The sequence below is a fragment of the Melospiza melodia genome, unplaced genomic scaffold, assembly GCF_035770615.1.
Source record: "Melospiza melodia melodia isolate bMelMel2 unplaced genomic scaffold, bMelMel2.pri scaffold_317, whole genome shotgun sequence".
Lineage (NCBI taxonomy): Eukaryota > Metazoa > Chordata > Aves > Passeriformes > Passerellidae > Melospiza > Melospiza melodia.
In genome coordinates this window covers 13,250-32,500 of record NW_026948635.1, presented here as the reverse complement: position 1 = coordinate 32,500, position 19,251 = coordinate 13,250, and the positions used below count along the sequence as shown (strand labels likewise).

The following is a 19,251-nucleotide window of genomic DNA, read 5'->3' as shown; positions in this document are numbered from 1 at the left end:
CCAAAACTTTGGGGTTTTTTTTTTTCCTTTTGGTTTGGGGCTTTTTCTCCCTCTGTCAGACTCCTTAAAAAAAAAAAAAAAAAAAAAAAAGGATAAAAATGGGAAAGGAGCAATTGCAGAGCATCTTCCTGCAGGATTTTTGGGGTGGCTGCAGGTGGGACTGAGGCAGCAGGATGGGAAATCCTTGTAGGGGATGTGAGTCCTTCAGGGAATTAAAACCCTAAATTCCTCCAGGAAATTAAACCCTAAATTCCTTCAAGTAATTAAACCCTAAATTCCTTCAGGGAATTAAAACCCTAAATTCTTATGGAATTAAAACCCTAAATTCCTTCAGGGAATTAAACCCTAAATTCCTTCAAGGAATTAAACCCTAAATTCCTATGGAATTAAAACCCTAAATTCCTACAGGGAATTAAACCCTAAATTCCTTCAAGGATTTAAAACCCTAAATTCCTTCAGGGAATTAAACCTTAAATTCCTTCAGGGAATTAAACCCTAAATTCCTTCAAGGAATTAAACCCTAAATTCCTATGGAATTGAAACCCTAAATTCCTATGGAATTAAGACCCTAAATTCCTATGGAATTAAAACCCTAAATTCCTTCAGGAAATTAAAACCCTAAATTCCTATGGAATTAAAACCCTAAATTCCTTCAGGGAATTAAAACCCTAAATTCCTTCAGGGAATTAAACCCTAAATTCCTTCAGGGAATTAAAACCCTAAATTCCTTCAGGGAATTAAACCTTAAATTCCTTCAGGGAATTAAACCCTAAATTCCTTCAAGGAATTAAACCCTAAATTCCTATGGAATTGAAACCCTAAATTCCTATGGAATTAAGACCCTAAATTCCTATGGAATTAAAACCCTAAATTCCTTCAGGGAATTAAAACCCTAAATTCCTATGGAATTAAAACCCTAAATTCCTTCAGGGAATTAAAACCCTAAATTCCTTCAGGGAATTAAACCCTAAATTCCTTCAGGGAATTAAAACCCTAAATTCCTATGGAATTGAAACCCTAAATTCCTTCAAGGAATTAAAACCCTAAATTCCTTCAGGGAATTAAACCCTAAATTCCTTCAGGGAATTAAACCCTAAATTCCTTCAAGGAATTAAACCCTAAATTCCTATGGAATTAAGACCCTAAATTCCTATGGAATTAAAACCCTAAATTCCTTCAGGGAATTAAACCCTAAATTCCTATGGAATTAAAACCCTAAATTCCTTCAGGAAATTAAACCCTAAATTCCTTCAAGTAATTAAACCCTAAATTCCTTCAGGGAATTAAACCCTAAATTCCTTCAGGGAATTAAAACTCTAAATTCCTATGGAATTAAACCCTAAATTCCTTCAGGAAATTAAACCCTGAATTCCATCAGGGAATTAAACCCTAAATTCCTTCAGGGAATTAAACCCTAAATTCCTTCAAGGAATTAAACCCTAAATTCCTTCAAGTAATTAAACCCTAAATTCCTATGGAATTAAACCCTAAATTCCTTCAGGGAATTAAACCCTAAATTCCATCAGGGAATTAAACCCTAAATTCCTTCAGGGAATTAAAACCCTAAATTCCTATGGAATTGAAACCCTAAATTCCTTCAAGGAATTAAAACCCTAAATTCCTTCAGGGAATTAAACCCTAAATTCCTTCAGGGAATTAAACCCTAAATTCCTTCAAGGAATTAAACCCTAAATTCCTATGGAATTAAGACCCTAAATTCCTATGGAATTAAAACCCTAAATTCCTTCAGGGAATTAAACCCTAAATTCCTATGGAATTAAAACCCTAAATTCCTTCAGGAAATTAAACCCTAAATTCCTTCAAGTAATTAAACCCTAAATTCCTTCAGGGAATTAAACCCTAAATTCCTTCAGGGAATTAAAACTCTAAATTCCTATGGAATTAAACCCTAAATTCCTTCAGGAAATTAAACCCTGAATTCCATCAGGGAATTAAACCCTAAATTCCTTCAGGGAATTAAACCCTAAATTCCTTCAAGGAATTAAACCCTAAATTCCTTCAAGTAATTAAACCCTAAATTCCTATGGAATTAAACCCTAAATTCCTTCAGGGAATTAAACCCTAAATTCCATCAGGGAATTAAACCCTAAATTCCTATGGAATTAAAACCCTAAATTCCTTCAGGAAATTAAACCCTAAATTCCTTCAGGGAATTAAACTCTAAATTCCTATGAAATTAAAACCCTAAATTCCTTCAAGGAATTAAAACCCTAAATTCCTTCAAGGAATTAAACCCTAAATTCCTTCAGGGAATTAAAACCCTAAATTCCTATGGAATTAAACGCTAAATTCCTTCAGGGAATTAAACCCTAAATTCCTTCAGGGAATTAAGACCCTAAATTCCTATGGAATTGAAACCCTAAATTCCTATGGAATTAAAACCCTAAATTCCTCCAGGAAATTAAACCCTAAATTCCTTCAAGTAATTAAACCCTAAATTCCTTCAGGGAATTAAACCCTAAATTCCTTCAGGGAATTAAACCTTAAATTCCTTCAGGGAATTAAAACCCTAAATTCCTTCAGGGAATTAAAACCCTAAATTCCTATGGAATTAAAACCCTAAATTCCTTCAGGGAATTAAACCCTAAATTCCTTCAGGGAATTAAACCCTAAATTCCTTCAGGGAATTAAACCCTAAATTCCTTCAAGGAATTAAACCCTAAATTCCTATGGAATTGAAACCCTAAATTCCTATGGAATTAAGACCCTAAATTCCTATGGAATTAAAACCCTAAATTCCTTCAGGGAATTAAGACCCTAAATTCCTATGGAATTAAAACCCTAAATTCCTTCAGGGAATTAAAACCCTAAATTCCTTCAGGGAATTAAACCCTAAATTCCTTCAGGGAATTAAAACCTAAATTCCTATGGAATTAAAACCCTAAATTCCTTCAGGGAATTAAAACCCTAAATTCCTATGGAATTAAAAATATGGGATTAAAAATATGGAATTAAAAATATGGAATTAAAACCTCCTCAAGGTGCTGCCAGCAGAACATGGATCCTCTGGGAAGGGTTTTGGGGCGCTTTTTTTGGGGTTTTTGGCTCTTGGGGTCACTCTCAGCTTGGATTGGATGATGTGGGGGGGATTTTCCAGGATTTTGGGATTTTGGGGATTTTTGGGATTTTTGCTGTTTTGTCTCTCCAGGGCACGAAGATTGTCTGGAATTGTTACTTGAACACAACCCGTTTGCATACCTGGAAGGAAACCCCTTCACTCCATTGCACTGTGCAGTGTAAGCGACAGCCCAGAATAATTCTGGATTATTGCAAAAAATTATTGCAAAGGAATTTGGAAAGGGAATTTTACCCCAAAATAATTCTGGGGTTTTGGAGCCTGAAAAGGGAATTTTACCCCAAAAATAATTCTGGGGTTTGGAGCCTGAAAAGGGAATTTTACCCCAAAATAATTCTGGGGTTTGGAGCCCCTAGGATGGGCTGAAAAGGGAATTTTACCCCAAAATAATTCTGGGGTTTTGGAGCCTGAAAAGGGAATTTTAGACCAAAAATAATTCTGGGGTTTGAAGCCCCTGGGATGGGCTGAAAGGGGAATTTTACCCCAAAATAATTCTGGGTTTTGGAACCCCTGGGATGAGCTGAAAGGGGAATTTTACCTAAAAATAAATATGGGGTTTGGAGCCCCTGGGATGGGCTGAAAAGGGAATTTTAGACCAAAAATAATTCTGGGATTTGGAGCCTGAAAAGGGAATTTTAGACCAAAAATAATTCTGGGGTTTGGAGCCTGAAAAGGGAATTTTACCCCAAAAATATTCTGGGGTTTGGAGCCCCTGGGATGGGCGGAAAAGGGAATTTTACCTAAAAATAATTCAAATTATTCCAGGCCTTGGAGTCCCTGGGTTGGGGTGAAAAGGGAATTTTAGACCAAAGATAATTCTGGGGTTTGGAACCCCTGGGATGGGCTGAAAGGGGAATTTTACCTAAAAGTAATTCTGGGGTTTGGAGCCTGAAAAAGGAATTTTACCCCAAAATAATTCTGGGATTTGGAGCCCCTGGGATGGGCTGAAAAGGGAATTTTACCTAAAAATAATTCAAATTATTCCAGGCCTTGGAGCCCCTGGGTTGGGGTGAAAAGGGAATTTTACCCCAAAATAATTCTGGGATTTGGAGCCTGAAAAGGGAATTTTAGACCAAAATAATTCTGGGGTTTGGAGCCTGAAAAGGGAATTCTACCCCAAAATAATTCTGGGGTTTGGAGCCTGAAAAGGGAATTTTACCCCAAAACAATTCCAGGCCTGGGATGGGCTGAAAGGGGAATTTTACCTAAAAATAATTTCAATAATTCCAGGCTGTGGAGCTCCCAGAAAGGGAATTTTATCCCAAAATAATTCTGGGTTTTGGAGCCCCTGGGATGGGCTGAAAGGGGAATTTTACCTAAAAATAATTCAAATTATTCCAGGCCTTGGAGTCCCTGGGTTGGGGTGAAAAGGGAATTTTACCTAAAAATAATTTCAATAATTCCAGGCTGGGGAGCCCCTAAAAAGGGAATTTTACCCCAAATCTCTGCAGTTCTGGGTCATTTCTGAGCTCCCTTTTCCCTCTCAGAATTAACAACCAGGACGGCGCTGCTGAGATGCTGCTGGAAGCATTGGGTGCCAAGATTGTTAATAGCAGAGATGCCAAAGGAAGGTGAGCATTAATTAAGTGTTTTAATTAGTAATTAATTAATTTATTAATTAATCATTAATTACCATGTTAATAATTAATAATTAATTGCAATATTTCCCATTCACACTCAGCTGGTTATTGTATCTGTATTAAAATATTTCACATTCACGCTCAGCTGGTTATTATTTATCTATATTACATTTACTTTATCAATATTAATTTGCTGATATTTTTAATTTGTCAAATTTGCTGCATTAATATTAATCGTTAATAATGAGAAAGTATGAAATTTATGAAATCAATTTTTTTAAAAGTGGCATAATTTTTAAAATTAAAAATATTAAATAAAAATGAGTATTTAAAGTAGTAAATAAAAATATTAATATTATGAAAAATCCAAATGAAAAATATGAATATTCTGAAAATACAAAAAATACGACATTATTAAAATATTAACTGAAAATATTAATATTATGAAAACACAAATGAAAAATATTAATATTATGAAAATATGAACTAAAACAAATTAATATTATGAAAGAATAAAATGGAAATCTTTGAGCATCCCCCCCTTGTCCTGCCCTGTCCCTGATGGAGTCTGGCTCCCCAGGACACCCCTTCACTTCATTAATATTAATCATTAATGATGAGAAAGTGTGAAATTTATGAAATAATTTTTTTAAAAGTGGCATAATTTTTAAAATTAAAAATATTAAATAAAAAGGAGTATTTAAAGTACTACTATATAAAGTACTACTTTATTTAAAGTAGTAAATAAAAATATGAATATTATGAAAAATCCAAATGAAAAATATGAATATTCTGAAAATACAAAAAATACGAACATTATTAAAATATTAACTGAAAATATTAATATTATGAAAACACAAATGAAAAATATTAATATTATGAAAATATGAACTAAAACAAATTAATATTATGAAAGAATAAAATGGAAATCTTTGAGCATCCCCCCCTTGTCCTGCCCTGTCCCTGATGGAGTCTGGCTCCCCAGGACACCCCTTCACTTCATTAATATTAATCATTAATAATGAGAAAGTATGACATTTATGAAATAATTTTTTTTAAAAGTAGCATAATTTTTAAAATTAAAAATATTAAATAAAAAGGAGTATTTAAAGTAGTAAATAAAAATATGAATCTTATGAAAAATCCAAATGAAAAATATGAATATTCTGAAAATACAAACTCAAAAATATGAATATTATTAAAATATTAATATTATGAAAACACAAATGAAAAATATTAATATTATGAAAATATGAACTAAAATTAATATTATGAAAAAATGAAATGGAAATCTTTGAGCATCCCCCCCTTGTCCTGCCCTGTCCCTGTCCCCAGGACCCCCCTTCACGCCGCTGCCTTCGCCGACAACGTCCGGGGGCTGCGGCTGCTGCTGCGCCACCAGGCGCTCGTGGACCCGGCCGACAAGATGGGCAGGACCCCCCTGATGGTGGCATCGGAGCACGGGCACACGGCGGCACTGGGTGGGTACCGAGGGTGGCATCGGAGCACGGGTACATGGCGGCACTGGGTGGGTACTGAGGGCGGCACTGGGTGGGTACTGAGGGTGGCATCACAGAAAGGGCACACGGCGGCACTGGGTGGGTACAGAGCGGGCACACGGCGGTACTGGGTGGGTACAGAGGGTGGCATCGGAGCACGGGCACACGGCGGCACTGGATGGGTACTGAGGGTGGTATCACAGAACGGGCACACGGCGGCACTGGGTGGGTACAGAGCGGGCACACGGCGGCACTGGGTGGGTACAGAGGGTGGCATCGGAGCACGGGCACACGGCGGCACTGGGTGGGTACAGAGGGTGGTATCACAGAACGGGCACACGGCGGCACTGGGTGGGTACCGAGGGTGGTATCACAGAACGGGCACACGGCGGCACTGGGTGGGTACCGAGGGTGGCATCGGAGCACGGGCACATGGCGGCACTGGGTGGGTACTGAGGGCGGCACTGGGTGGGTACCGAGGGTGGTATCACAGAACGGGCACACGGCGGCACTGGGTGGGTACAGAGCGGGCACACGGCGGCACTGGGTGGGTACAGAGGGTGGCATCGGAGCACGGGCACATGGCGGCACTGGGTGGGTACTGAGGGCGGCACTGGGTGGGTACCGAGGGTGGCATCGGAGCACGGGCACACGGCGGCACTGGGTGAGTACAGAGGGTGGTATCACAGAACGGGCACACGGCGGCACTGGGTGGGTACAGAGCGGGCACACGGCGGCACTGGGTGGGTACCGAGGGTGGCATCGGAGCACGGGCACACAGCGGCACTGGGTGGGTACAGAGGGTGGTATCACAGAACGGGCACACGGCGGCACTGGGTGGGTACCGAGGGTGGCATCGGAGCACGGGTACATGGCGGCACTGGATGGGTACTGAGGGCGGCACTGGGTGGGTACCGAGGGTGGCATCGGAGCACGGGTACATGGCGGCACTGGGTGGGTACTGAGGGCGGCACTGGGTGGGTACTGAGGGTGGCATCACAGAAAGGGCACACGGCGGCACTGGGTGGGTACAGAGCGGGCACACGGCGGCACTGGGTGGGTACAGAGGGTGGCATCAGAGCACGGGCACACGGCGGCACTGGGTGGGTACAGAATGGGCACACGGTGGCACTGGGTGGGTACTGAGAGCGACACTGGGTGGGTACCAAGGGTGGTATCACAAAACGGGCACACGGCGGCACTGGGTGGGTACCAAGGGTGGCACTGGGTGGGTACCAAGGGTGGCATAATTGGAGAATATAAAATATATAAAATATATAATATATATAATATATATGATATATAAAGTATATAATATATATATAAAATATATAATATATGTATAATATATAAAATATATATCTATAAAAACCTGAGTCACCACACCATGAATCTCACAACCCCAGCCTAAAGCAGCACAAAATCTGAAAATATATATATAAAACATGTAAAATATATAATATATATTTTTGTACAAAATATATAATATATATAATATATATTATATATAAAGTATATAAAGTATATAATATATATAAAATATAGAATATATGTATAATATATAAAATATATATCTATGAAAACCTGAGTCACCACACCATGAATCTCACAACCACAGCCTAAAGCAGCACAAAATCTGAAAAATAAATATATAAAATATAAAAATAGATATAAAAACCTGAGACATCAGGATGCTGCTCCTCCCAGAGCTGTCCCCTCTCCTGGCAGGCCCTGGGGACATTTTTTGCCTCTTCCTCACCAGTTCTTCTCCTCCTCCTCCTCCTCCTCCTTGCAGAGTTCCTGCTGTTCCAAGCAAAAGCAAATATTACTGTGCTGGATGTCAACAAGAACACAGCTCTTCACCTGGCCTGCAGCAAGGTGGGACATGGGGCTGGCATGGTGGCACCTCTGGGGCACCTGGCTGTCCTCCTGGGCCGTGGTGGCACCCAGAGCCTGGTGGTCACTTGGTCCAAGCCATGGTGGCAACCAAAGGCTTGTGGTCACTTTGTCCATTCCATGGTGGAAACCAGAGCCTTGTGGTCACTTTGTCCATTCCATGGTGGTCACTCCCAAACCATGATGGTCACTTCGTCCAAGCCACGGTGGCAACCAGAGCCTTGTGGTCACCTTGTCCATCCCATGGTGGTCACTTTGTCCATCCCATGGTGGTCACTCCCAAGCCACGGTGGCAACCAAAGGCTTGTGGTCAGCTTGTCCATCCCATGGTGGTCACTCCCAACCCATGGTGGTCACCTTGTCCATCCCATGGTGGTCACTCCCAACCCATGATGGTCACTTTGTCCAGCCTGTGGTGGTCACTTTGTCCAAGCCATGGTGGCAACCAGAGGCTTGTGGTCACTCTGTCCGTTCCATGGTGGTAACCAGAGCCTTGTGGTCACTCTGTCCGTTCCATGGTGGTCACTTTGTCCAAGCTATGGTGGAAACCAGAGCCTTGTGGTCAATTTGTCCACTCCATGGTGGTCACTTTGTCCAGTTCATGGTGGCAACCAGAGCCATGGTGGTCACTTTGTCTGACCCATGGTGGTCACTCCCAAGCCATGGTGGTCACTTTGCCCAACCCATGGTGGTCACTTTGTCCATTCCATGGTGGCAACCAGAGCCTTGTGGTCATTTTGTCCAACCTGCAGTGGTCACTTTGTCCAAGCCATGGTGTTCATTTTGTCCAACCCGTGGTGGTCACTTTGTCCAACCCATGGTGGTCACTCCCAACCCATGGTGGTCACTTTGTCCAACCCATGGTGGTCACTTTGTCCCACCCATGGTGGCAACCAGAGCCTTGTGGTCACCTTGTCCAGCCCACGGTGGTCACTTTGTCCAACCCATGATGGTCACTTTGTCCAAGGCATGGTGGTCACTCCCAACCCATGATGGCAACCATAGGCTTGTGGTCACTTTGTCCAAGCCGTGGTGGCACCCAGAGCCTTGTGGTCACTCTGTCCACACCAAGGAGGGCCAGCAGGTGCCAGGGTGACCTGGGGGAGCAGGACAGTTCAGGGGATGGTTCTCCTGCCCTGAATGTCCCCGTGTGTCCCCAGGGCCATGAAAAGTGTGCCTTGTTGATCCTGGGGGAAACCCAAGACCTTGGCCTTATCAATGCAAGTAACAGTGCTCTGCAGATGTGAGTGCACAGCTGGGAAACTGGGCAAACTGGGCAAACTGGGGGGACTGGGAATGAGGGGAAAATGGGGGGAACTGGGAATGGAGGAGCTGGGAATGGGGGGGAAATGGGGAATGGGGGAGAAAATGGGAATGGGGGAAACTGGGAATGGGGGGGAAAATGGGGAATGGGAGGAAATGGGAATGGGGGAACTGGGAATGGGGGGGAAAATGGGGAATGGGAGGAAATGGGAATGGGGGAACTGGGAATGTGGGAATGGGGGAACACTGGGAAGTGTGAACAGGCAAGCCACAAGCCCACCCTTGAAACCACTCAAAAATTTTGGCACGGGGTGTTCTGTGGAGTTTCGGGGCAGGATTTTGTGGTAGAGTTTTGTGGTGAAGTTTTGGGGTGGGATTTCAGGGTAGGATTTTGGGGTGGGATTTAGGGTGGATTTTAAGGTGGATTTTAGGGTGGGATTTAGGGGCTGTAATGATATTTTCCCCCTCCCTAGGCCGCTGCACATCGCGGCGCGGAACGGCCTGGCCTCGGTGGTGCAGGCCCTGCTCAGCCGCGGGGCCACCGTGCTGGCTGTGGATGAAGAAGGTGAGGGTGAGTGTGAGAGTGTGAGTGTGTGAGTGTGAGTGTGTGTGCCCCAGGGCTCCTGTGGGGCTGCAGCCACCCTGGGGAGCGCCCAGAGCCCGGGGAGTGCTCAGCCACAGCCCCCCCAGAGCATCCTCCCTCACCCCATCCCACACCCCAGAACCCCACGCCTCATCCTGTGACCCCACAGCCCCACACCCTCAGAACCCCACACCCCATTCCCCAGAACCCCACAATCCCAAACCCCACACCCTCACACCCCTCATCCCTCACACCGCTCACCCCTCACAGCTGCCTGGTTCCGCCTCAGGTCACACCCAGCCCTGGCGTGCGCCCCCAACAAGGACGTTGCCGACTGCCTGGCACTGATCCTCTCCACCATGAAACCTTTCAGAACCCCACACCCCACAACCCCCCAATTCTATACCCCCACAATCCCCCAATGCTACACCCCATTCCATGACCCCACATCCCCAGAACCCCACACCTCACCCTCACACCGCTCACCCCTCACGGCTCACTCATCCTCCTCACCGCTCACCCCTCATGGCTGCCTGTGTCCCTCAGGTCACACCCCAGAACCCCGAAACTTAATCCTGTGACCCCACAGCCCCACAACCCCACACCCTCAGAGTCCCACACCCCATCCCACACCCTCACACCCCTCATGGCTGCCTGTGTCCCTCAGATCACACCCCAGAACCCCACACCTCATCCTGTGACCCCACAGCCCCACAACCCCACACCCTCAGAATCCCACACCCTCACACCCCTCATGGCTGCCTGGTTCCCTCAGGTCACACCCAGCCCTGGCGTGCGCCCCCAACAAGGACGTTGCCGACTGCCTGGCACTGATCCTCTCCACCATGAAACCTTTCAGAAACCCACAACCCCCACAATCCCCCAATCCTACACCCCATCCCATGACCCCACATCCCCAGAACCCCACACCTCACCCTCACACCGCTCACCCCTCACGGCTCACTCATCCTCCTCACCGCTCACCCCTCATGGCTGCCTGTGTCCCTCAGGTCACACCCCAGAACCCCGAAACTTAATCCTGTGACCCCACAGCCCCACAACCCCACACCCTCAGAGTCCCACACCCCATCCCACACCCTCACACCCCTCATGGCTGCCTGGTTCCCTCAGGTCACACCCCAGAACCCCACACCTTATCCTGTGACCCCATAGCCCCACAACCCCACACCCTCAGAATCCCACACCCTCACACCCCTCATGGCTGCCTGGTTCCCTCAGGTCACACCCAGCCCTGGCGTGCGCCCCCAACAAGGACGTTGCCGACTGCCTGGCACTGATCCTCTCCACCATGAAACCTTTCAGAACCCCACACCCCACAACCCCCCAATTCTATACCCCCACAATCCCCCAATGCTACACCCCATCCCATGACCCCACATCCCCAGAACCCCACACCTCACCCTCACACCGCTCACCCCTCACGGCTCACTCATCCTCCTCATCGCTCACCCCTCATGGCTGCCTGTGTCCCTCAGGTCACACCCCAGAACCCCGAAACTTAATCCTGTGACCCCACAGCCCCACAACCCCACACCCCATCCCACACCCTCACACCCCTCATGGCTGCCTGGTTCCCTCAAGTCACACCCCAGAACCCCACACCTTATCCTGTGACCCCATAGCCCCACAACCCCACACCCTCAGAATCCCACACCCTCACACCCCTCATGGCTGCCTGTGTCCCTCAGATCACACCCCAGAACCCCACACCTCATCCTGTGACCCCACAGCCCCACAACCCCACACCCTCAGAATCCCACACCCTCACACCCCTCATGGCTGCCTGGTTCCCTCAGGTCACACCCAGCCCTGGCGTGCGCCCCCAACAAGGACGTTGCCGACTGCCTGGCACTGATCCTCTCCACCATGAAACCTTTCAGAACCCCACAACCCCCACAATCCCCCAATCCTACACCCCATTCCATGACCCCACATCCCCAGAACCCCACACCTCACCCTCAACACCGCTCACCCCTCACGGCTCACTCACCCCCCTCACTGCTCACCCCTCATGGCTGCCTGGTTCCCTCAGGTCACACGCCAGAACCCCAAAACTTAATCCTGTGACCCCACAGCCCCACAACCCCACACCCTCAGAATCCCACACCCCATCCCACACCCTCACACCCCTCATGGCTGCCTGGTTCCCTCAGGTCACACCCCAGAACCCCACACCTCATCCTGTGACCCCACAGCCCCACAACCCCTCACACCCCACACCTCACCCCACACCCTGCTCACCCCTCACACCTCCGTGTGTCCCTCAGGTCACACCCCAGCCCTGGCGTGCGCCCCCAACAAGGACGTTGCCGACTGCCTGGCACTGATCCTCTCCACCATGAAGCCTTTCCCGCCCAAGGACGCGCTCGGCTCCTTCAGCCTCAGCCTCCTCACGAACTGCGGCATCGCGGCCAAGGCGGCGGCGGCGGCGGCCTGCGGGGCCCTCCCGGTGCCGGTGCCGGCGTGCGGGGCCCTCCCGGTACCGGCGTGCGGGGCCCTCCCGGTGCCGGCCCGCGGGGCCCTCCCGGTGCCGGTGCCGGCGTGCGGGGCCCTCCCGAACGGCTCCTCCTGCCCTTACTCCAAGGAACGCCACAGCGCCATCGGCCTGGACGGCTGCTACTCGGAGTGACCTCCTCCTCCTCCTCCCTCCTCCCCCGACCACGGGTGACCCGATATCTTTATTCTATTTATTTAGAAATTCTATAAATATAGGGCACTTTAAAGGAGAACAAGACCGGGCGGGCCCAGCGTGGGGTGGGTGGGGGTGAGGGTGAGGCCGAGAGTTCGGGGTTTGTGTGGTTCCAGTGGGGTCACAGCGGTGCCAGGCTCGATCCCTGTGCCCAGCCTGGATGGCAGGAGGTGGAAAGGGCAGGATTTGGGCTGGCACATCCCAGTCCCATTCCCTGTGCCCAGCCTGGATGGCAGGAGGTGGAAAGGGCAGGATTTGGGCTGGCATGTTTCTGGTACCCTCCCAAACCTCCCTGGCATGGAAGGGGCAAGATTTGGGCTGGCACATTGCTGGTACCCTCCCAACCTTTCCTGTCTGGCAGTGTTTAGGCTGGCACATGCCTGGGGTGGAAGAGCAGGATTTGGGCTGGCACATTCCTGGTGCCCTCCCAACCTTTCCTGGCTGGCAGGAGGTGGACAAGGCAGGATTTGGAGTGGCAGGATTTGGGCTGGCACATCTCTGGTGCCCTTCCAGCCTTCCCTGGCTGGCAGGAGGTGGTGGAAGGAACAGGATTTGGGCTGGCACATTCATGGGGTGGAAAGGGCAGGATTTGGGCAGGCAGGATTTGGGCTGGCACGTTCCTGGCACGTTCTCAACCCTCCCTGGCTGGCAAGATTTAGGCTGGCAGGATTTGGCCTGGCACATCCCCTGTGCCCTCCCAGCCCTCTCTTAGCCTGGAGATTGAAGGGCAGGATTTGGGCTGGCACATTCCTGGCATGGAAAGGGCAGGATTTGGGCAGGATTTGGGTTGGCAGGATTTGGGCTGGCAGGATTTGGCCTGGCACACCCCTGGCATGAAAAGGGCAGGACTTAGGCTGGCACAAGTCAGCTTCTGTTGAATTTTTCCCCTCAGGGTTGGTGGCAGCCATTTCCTCCCAGGTTTTTGTTTCCCTCCTGGCATCTTTGTTTCATTCCTGGTGGTTTTTGTTTCCATCCCAATGGTTTTGTTTCCTTCCCAGGGTTTTTGTTTCACTCCCAACATTTTTGTTTCATTCCCTGTGTTACTGTTTAATTTGCTTTCATTTTTGTTTCACTCCCAACATTTTTGTTTCATTCCCTGTGTTACTGTTTAATTTGCTTTAATTTTTGTTTCATTCCCAACATTTCCTTCCCAACATTTTTGTTTCACTCCCAACATTTTCTTTCATTCCCAATGTTTCATTCCTGGTGTTTCCTTCCCAATATTTTGGTTTTATTCCCAACATTTCCCTCCCAAAGTTTTTGTTTCATTATCAACCTTTCATTCCTGGTGTTTCATTCCCAGGAATTAAAATTTGTTTAATTAATTCAGTTAAATTTGTTTAATTCCCAATATTTTTGTTCCATTCCCAACATTTCCTTCCCAAAATTTTTGTTTCATTATCAACCTTTCATTCCCAGGAATTAAAATTTGTTTAATTAATTAAATTCAATTTGTTTAATTCCCAATATTTTTGTTCCATTCCCAAAATTTTTGTTTCATTATCAACCTTTCATTCCTGGTGTTTCATTCCCAGGAATTAAAATTTGTTTAATTAATTAAATTAAATTTGTTGAAATCCCAATATTTTTGTTTCCTTCCCAATATTTTTTGTTCCATTCCCAACATTTCCTTCCCAAAATTATTTTGTTTCATCCCCAAATTTTTTTGTTTCCTTCCCAACGTTTCATTCCTGATCTTTCCCTTTCCTTCCCTTCCCAAATTTTTTTTCTTCCCTTCCCAAATTTTTCTTCCCTTCCCAATGGAACAAATTTTCATTTTCATTTCATTTCCTCCAGGAATTTCCACACCCTGTGACCACAACGACCCCGAACTCTTGGCCAGAAATTTGGGGAATTTTTGGGAGATTTTGGGGATTTCTGTCCAGCCAGGGTGGGAAAATCTCCCCTCTCCTCTCCTCGCCTCAAACCCCAAAAAATAACACTTGAAAAGCCCCAAATCTGCTGAATTTGAGGGAATTTGAGGGAATTTTAGGGAATTTTAGGGAAAATCCAATGGGTGCCCCACTGGAGCCTCCTCCCCACACCAGGCACTTTAGGGATTCTGTTGATTTTTCATTTTTTTGGGATTTTTTTTGGGGTGTTTTTCCCCTCTTTTTACCAATTTCTCACCTCTTAAAAAATCATTTTTTTTTTCCCTTTTGATTTATGTGACCACCTCCGTGTTGGTTGCTCAGTTAAAAAAAAAAAATAATTATTTCTAGAAAAACAAGCATTTACCTTTAAAAAAAAACCAACAAAAACCATTTAAAAAATTTCAAATTCAACATTTTCACCTTTCCTAAAGAAACAAATGCACTTGCCAGTCCTTTTTCACAATTTATTTTAATTTTTTGGGGGTTTTTTTTGGCAGATTTTGTGGATGTGAGCGGGATCTTTGTTTTTTGGGGTTTTTTATTTTTCATTTTTTATTTGAATTTTCATTTTTTTGCAAATCCTGGTTATGCTGCAGGTTGGAAGCATTTGAGAATTTTGCACTTTGGGGTTTTTTTTTGTTATTTTTCCCTTCTGAATTACAGCAACAACATCAAAAAATGATTTTTTCCCTCCTTGCCAGGAATCTGTTGAAGCCAAAGAGGGGATGCCAAGGAAGGAGCAGCAAAATTCCAGAAATTTTGGGAATTTTGGGAATTTCCAAGCTCCTCGCCCCATAGAAAAGGGAATTTCTGTACCAAAATTCAGGTTTTTTTTGCTTTTTATTTCCTTTTTGGAGATGAAGGTTTGGGGGGGATCCCGTAGCACTGTTCCCTTTTTTTTTTATATATATATTTTTATTTTATATTTTTATTTTTGTTTTTATTTTATTTTACTTTTTTTTTTTTTTTAACCTCTTTTCCCATTTTTTTTGGCCAAGATCATTTTCAATATTCTACAGAGAAAAAGTGGGGAAAAAAATTAAATTATTATCCCAAAACCAGAGAGAAATATTTACATGTTCCTGCAAAAATTCCCTCAATTCCCCTCTCCCAAATCCCTGAAACCTCCCTGGATTTGGGGATTTTTGGGGAATTTTTGAGGGATTTTTTGCTGGATTTTTTTTTTTTTTTTTTTTTTTTTTTTTTTTTGAGAGATTTTTTGGGAATTTTTTTTTTTTTTTGGATTTTTGGAGGATTTTTTGTGGAATTTTTTGAGGATTTTTTTTTTTTTTGGAGGATTTTTGAGGATTTTTTGGGAGGATTTTTTGGGATTTTTGGGGGGAATTTTTGGAGGATTTTTTGGGGAATTTTTGGAGGATTTTTTTTTTAGGATTTTTTGGGATTTTTGGGGGGATTTTTTGGAGGATTTTTTGAGGATTTTTTGGGATTTTTTTGGGGAATTTTTGGAGGATTTTTTGGGATTTTTTTGCGAAATTTTTGGAGGATTTTTGGGTGATTTTTAGGTTTTTTTGTCAAATTCCCACATTTCCAGGCTGGGAATTTTCCCATTTCCACCCCTGCCCTCCTTTGGTGTCCCCATGGCAATGAGAGGATTTTTCACCCTCCCCTTTTTTACCAGCCCATGGAAAATTCTGCTTTTCTCATTTTTGCCATTCTTTTTGAGGTAATAATTTGATTTTTTTGGGGTTTATTTTTTGCTCCCTGCTGGCCTTGTCCCCAAAGTGTCACCTCTGCTCAGAGACAATCAAAGCCACCTCCAAAAAGGGCTTCCCCACCCCTTGAAAAGAAAAATAATAATTAAAATAATCTTAAAATTAATAATAATTATTATTATTATTATTATTAATTAATAATTCTAATAATGAAGGGAAAGGAGGTTCCAGCAGCGCATCCAGAGGGGGAAGGGGTGGGAAAAAAGGGGGGAAATTTTGAATTTTGTGGCCTTTTTTTTCTTTGGGGGGTGTCCCTGTCTTGTTCTCCTTTAATTCTGTATCATTCTTGTCGACAGCACAGCTTGACAATTTAAGTAATAATCAAAGTGTTTGGTAAGAATTAATTAATTGATTAATTGCATTTATTTTGCTAAACGAGATTGGATGATTTTTTTTTTTATTATTAATTAATTTTTTTTTTTTTGGTGATGGTTTTTCCCCCCCCTTGGTGCTTGTTTAAAAAAGATTAAAAAAAAAAAATACAAAAAAAAAAAAATAAAGGGATGGAGGGAAACTTCCGCTGCCCTTTCCCCTTTCAAAATCCCAAATTTTTCCATCCCTTTTATGCCAAAGTCAACGAAATTTATTTCGCTTTCATCCCATTTATTGGTTTGGAACGCTCAGATTCCTTTTCCTGAAAAAATAACATTAAAAAACCCAAAAAAAAAAAAAAAAAAAAGGAAGTTTCTCTCCCACCCTTTGGTCCAAAGCACTTGCTTCGAGTAATAATAAGCACTTTTGTTGAAAAAATGAAAAATGAGTCTGAATTTCCCTTTAGCATCCCACGGGACAGAGAGCAGCAAGAGGGAGGTGAGAGTGTCTTTGGCTTTATTTTTTCAGTTGGAATTTGAGAGAGAAAGATGAAAAAAAAGTGAGAAAAAATACAAAAAAAAAATTTTTGTTTTTAGGGAATGAATGGGCAAAGGGAAGTTGTGGTTTTGAGAGAGAGAGAGAGAGAGAGGGAAGAGGAAAGAAATGAAAAATGTTGTTCCAAAAAAAAAAAAAAAAAAAAAAAAAAGCTTAAAAAAAAGATGGGATTTAAAAAATTAAAAAAAAAAAAAAAAAAAAAAAAAAAAAAGAATCCAACAGCACAAAAAAAAAAAATAACAAAAAAAAAAAAACAAAAATGGGAAATGACATTTCAGAGTCCCCGGGTGATTTTGCACTGCCCGAGCGAGGGGCGCCACCCCCTGAGCCATAGAGCCTGCGACAAACACTGAATGTACCGGACAGCTGGGACAGCTGGGGACAGCACGGATAACCCAGGATAACCTGGGGACAGCTGGGGACAGCACGGGATAACCAGATAACCTGGGGACAGCTGGGGACAGCACGGGATAACCCAGGATAACCTCGGACAACCCTGGGATAGCCTGGGACAGCTTGGGGACAGCTTGGGGACAGCCCGGGATAGCCCAGGATAGCCCAGGATAACCTGGGGACAGCACAGGGACAGCTGGGGACAGCCCAGGATAGCCCAGGACAGCCCAGGATAACCTGGGGACAACCCTGGGATAGACAGAGACAGCTTGGGACAGCCGGGATAGCCCAGGATAACCTGGGGACAGTTGGGGACAGCCCAGGATAACTGGGACAGCCCGGGATAGCCCAGGGACAAAATGGGGACAGCTTGGGGACAACCCCGGGATAGCCTGGGATAGACAGAGACAGCCTGGGGACAGCTTGGGGAACAGCCCAGGACAACCCCCGATAGCCTGGGACAGCTTGGGGACAGCACGGGACAGCCCGGATAGCCCAGGATAACCTGGGGACAGCCCAGGACAACCCTGGGATAGCCTGGGATCGACAGAGACAGCCTAGGGGACAGCTGGGGACAGCTTGGGGACAGCCCAGGATAGCCCAGGATAACCTGGGGACAGCTTGGGGACAGTCCAGGACAACTCCAGGATAGACAGAGATGCCTGGGATAGACAGGGACAGCCTGGGGTAACCTGGGCTAGCCCAGGGATAGCCTGGGACAGCTTGGGGACAGTCCAGGATAGTCTGAGATAGCCTAGGATAGCCCGGGTGAGCCTGGGGACAGCTGGGGACAGCTTGGGGACAGTCCAGGATAGTCTGAGATAGCCTAGGATAGCCTGGGAGAGCCTGGGGACAGCTTGGGGACAACCCCGGACAACCCGGGATAGCCCAGGGACAGTTTGGGGACAGCCTGGGTAACCTGGGGACAGCACGGGACAACCCCACGATAGCCTGGGCTAGCGCAGGGACAGCTTGGGACAGCTTGGGGACAACCCAGGATAACCCGGGATAGCCCAGGGACAGCCTGGGGTAACCTGGGGACAACGGGGGACAACCCTGGGACAGCCTGGGGACAATCCAGGATAGCCCAGGACAGACAGAGACAACCTGGGGACAGCCTGGGGTAACCTGGGATAGCTCGGGACAAACTGGGGACAGTCCCGGGATATCCCGGGATAGCCCAGGGACAGCTTGGGGACAGTCCCGGGGCAGCCCCGGGGCCGCTGCTGCCGCCACTCCCCGGCCACGGGGTTGTTAAAGAAGCGTGTCCCCGTGTCCGTGTGTCCCTGTGTCCCTCTGTCCCTTTGTCCCTCTGTCCCACTCCTGTCCTCTCCTGTCCCTTTATCCCTTTCCTGTCCCCCTGTCCCGTTCCTCTCTCTTGTCCCCTCCCGTCCCACTCCTGTCCCACTCCTGTCCCACTCCTGTCCCGCTCCTGTCGCCTTCTCCAGCCCTGTCCCTCTGTCCCGCTCCTGTCCCCCTGTCCTGTCCCTGTTCCCCCCTCTCCATCCTTCCCCACCCGTTTTCCTCCTCTCCCTCTCCCTTCTTTCCCTTCCCATTCCCTCCCTCTCTCCTTCCTCCTCCTTTGCTCTCCCTCCTCCTTCTCCATTCCCTTTCCTTTCCTTTCCTTTCCTTTCCTTTCCTTTCCTTTCCTTTCCTTTCCTTTCCTTTCCTTTCCTTTCCTTTCCTTTCCTTTCCTTTCCTTTCCTTTCCTTTCCTTTCCTTTCCTTTCCTTTCCTTTCCTTTCCTTTCCTTTCCT

The 19,251-nt window shown here is 46.0% G+C and overlaps 1 protein-coding gene across 1 annotated transcript in view; it reads left to right on the top strand.

The window, feature by feature from the left end:
• The window catches only part of ANKRD52 (ankyrin repeat domain 52), a 51,883-nt gene extending 39,199 nt beyond the window's left edge, over positions 1–12,684 (top strand). Inside the window, exons 22-29 of the mRNA XM_063182764.1 lie at positions 3,170–3,257; positions 4,585–4,668; positions 6,013–6,158; positions 7,972–8,054; positions 9,233–9,315; positions 9,809–9,900; positions 12,207–12,359; positions 12,471–12,684. Of these exons, the coding sequence (XP_063038834.1) occupies positions 3,170–3,257; positions 4,585–4,668; positions 6,013–6,158; positions 7,972–8,054; positions 9,233–9,315; positions 9,809–9,900; positions 12,207–12,359; positions 12,471–12,568 (827 nt within the window). The 3' untranslated portion in view covers positions 12,569–12,684. The remainder of the gene's footprint in view (positions 1–3,169; positions 3,258–4,584; positions 4,669–6,012; positions 6,159–7,971; positions 8,055–9,232; positions 9,316–9,808; positions 9,901–12,206; positions 12,360–12,470) is intronic.
• The last annotated feature ends 6,567 nt before the right edge of the window (positions 12,685–19,251 follow it).